At 32.4% G+C, this 2,807-nt stretch overlaps 1 protein-coding gene across 1 annotated transcript; it reads left to right on the top strand.

Moving 5' to 3' along the window:
• The first annotated feature begins 436 nt into the window (after positions 1 to 436).
• LOC110925534 (transcription factor MYB62) lies at positions 437 to 1,518 on the top strand. Its single transcript, XM_022169474.2, has 3 exons — positions 437 to 683; positions 782 to 911; positions 1,019 to 1,518. Exons 1-3 carry the CDS (start codon positions 548 to 550, stop codon positions 1,281 to 1,283), a joined length of 531 nt encoding a protein of 176 aa, XP_022025166.1. The 5' UTR covers positions 437 to 547; the 3' UTR covers positions 1,284 to 1,518.
• Positions 1,519 to 2,807: the final 1,289 nt, after the last annotated feature.

Genomic DNA, 2,807 nt, shown 5'->3' with positions numbered 1-2,807 from the left:
TCATTTGTCTACTCAACCTTGCACAATTTTATATATTCAAATCCAATTACCATAAAACATAAGCTACTTTATCTTTTAGCTATCAATAGTTATCAAATAAGAGAACTTTTAACAATATCTTAAAGCAAGTATCAATATGTTTAATATTGATTTATTTTAGGAATATGGTATTTTTTTTTTAGGAATATGGTATTGATTGCACGCAACAAGAATTTAAAAAAAAAAGTAGGAAGGCAAGATATAAACAAAATATTTTTTTATAATTACCATATTATTGAATAAAAATGTGATTGATGTTCCGAAAATTCGAAGCCAACACATATTGCACAGCTCCCACTTTGCCTTTACGGCAAAAAAAAAAAAAAAAAAAAAAAAAAAAAATCTTGTGGGAAATCAACTTTACTAGTGGGTATACTTTCCTATTTTCTATTATTTCTACCTTTACAGAAAACCCTATTGAGGGTTTCTTGATAAGTATGTAGACCTTCACTTGATTCTTTCTAAGTCTTTCATTTCTCTCTTTTCAATCTAGAAAGTCCAAAATAACATGGGTGGTTCTTGCAAGGAAGGGGATTTTAATGAGATAAGAAGAGGGCCATGGACACTTGAGGAAGACAATCTACTTATCAATTATATCACTTGTCAAGGTGAAGGACGATGGAACTCGTTGGCAAAATCTTCAGGTAAACAAGAAAAAAACAAGTGTTTCTTGATTTTTTTTTTATATATATGATATGGTCTTTTGGGGAATTTGATATTTTTTATTGCTTTTGATATATAGGATTAAAAAGAACCGGTAAAAGTTGCAAACAAAGATGGCTAAATTACTTAAAACCAGATATTAAGCGTGAAGATCTTACCCCTCAAGAACAACTTTTAGTTCTTGAACTCCATTGCAAGTGGGGTAACAGGTGAGACATAATTACATGCATGGAAATATATACTTATGTATGCAGTATGCATTTACTATTTTAGAATTAGTATTTATTATTTTTATTTTTTATTTTTTGTCTTCAAGATGGTCGAAAATTGCAAGCCACTTCCCAGATAGAACAGACAACGAGATTAAGAACTACTGGAGAACAAGGGTACATAAAAAGGCACGGCGCCTTAAGATAGATCCCAATAGCAAGAGGTTTGTGGAAACAGTTAGACGCTCATGGATGCCAAGGTTACTTGAAAAGGTTAAACAAAACTCTTTAGTATCATCATCATCCTCATCATCATCAACACCACCGCCATCACCATCAACATCCACATCGTCATCGCGAACTTCTACATGAACCACTATGAGAAAAAGAAGTGTTTTTTTATCACAAGCAAAACAAACAATAATGTAATTATAATAGTTTAAATATATATAATTGTAACAATTTAATATTCTAATTACAATATATTCAGTTATCTAGGAATGCAGACAAATGGAGGCCTTAATGACTTAATGTATTCGTTTGTTTTAAGTATGTACTCAAACAAATGAATAAACATGAACATATAAATGAATACGTTTTTTTATTATATATGTTTGTTCGTTAAGGAAATGAAGATGTTCATGTCTGTCTATGTATGTTCGTTAACACCCTAGACAATATAAGCAAACACAAATGACACAAGCACACACATACATATTTAGTTCGTTTATTAAATATATATATATGAACATCTTCCAAACAGTAATTAACTATGTGTTTAGTTTCTTTATAGCCTTGGTTCCACCTTACACATGAGTTGGAATATCATATAAAGTGTGAACCTTATATAGATCATTAGCCTTCTAAATTGTGGGTCGTCAATGCATAAACAATTTCAAGTAGAAAACGGCAGTAAATCACATAAGCACTTACACATACTACTTTAGTTGTGATACATTTGACGGTTATCTTTAAGGCGCCAAATACACCTCGTCTTCTTTCTTCTGGTATAACTTTAAAGCACTACTACATACAGTTGCTTATAGAGTCTTTATTACCTTATTCTACTTGATATTGATTTTGTAATGAATAGACTTATGTGCACCCACTCATGTGTGTGCACGCACACACACACACGTATACAATGAAGAATGAGAAGAAATTTCAACCTTTGATAATGGGTAATCAAGGGAAAAGGTGATTGAAATGTCACGTTGATCAACTTAAATTGAACGAATTGTAAGGTTTGTGCAGAATGGAAAAGCCATAGTTGTTGTCATTTATCTAGTTCGATCATTTCCTAAAAACGTGAATACCCCTCCACCTTTGGTACATGTGGCACCTTCTTGTTTCTTCTCATAATTTTACGCATTTTTAGTGTGTAGAATATGAATAAACGTTCTTGGAGAAAAAAATGAATGAACATTGAACACAATATGTGTTCTTCCACTTTCGTTCACTAAAGGAAAGATATTCATGTTGTTTTGTTTATTAAAGGGTTCTTGGATTTTATCACCTCTAACTATTGGCTATTGGCTGCTGTCACCCTCAATTATCACTTTGACGCCCGTCGTCCTCAATTTAACACTTAGTGTGTTCTGTCGCCACGTCGTTAAGTGATTACTAACTTTTGATCTTGTTATATACTTTTGGGGGTGTCCTAAGATCGCTAAAACCTTCCTATGATCCCTATGACATCCCCAAAAGTAAAGTAACAGAATCAAAAGTTAGTGATCAGTTAACGACATGGTAACATAACAAATTAAGTGTTAAGTTAAGGGTGACGGGCGTCAAAGTGATAGTTGGGGTGGCAGCAGCCAATAGCCAATAGTTAGGGGTGATAAAATCCAATAACCCTTTATTAAATGAACAAACTTTCGAACATCTACTATAATA

Source organism: Helianthus annuus, chromosome 17 (genome assembly GCF_002127325.2).
Source record: "Helianthus annuus cultivar XRQ/B chromosome 17, HanXRQr2.0-SUNRISE, whole genome shotgun sequence".
NCBI lineage: Eukaryota > Viridiplantae > Streptophyta > Magnoliopsida > Asterales > Asteraceae > Helianthus > Helianthus annuus.
Note: the sequence above shows the minus strand (reverse complement) of the source record. Positions and strands in the feature narration are given on the sequence as shown.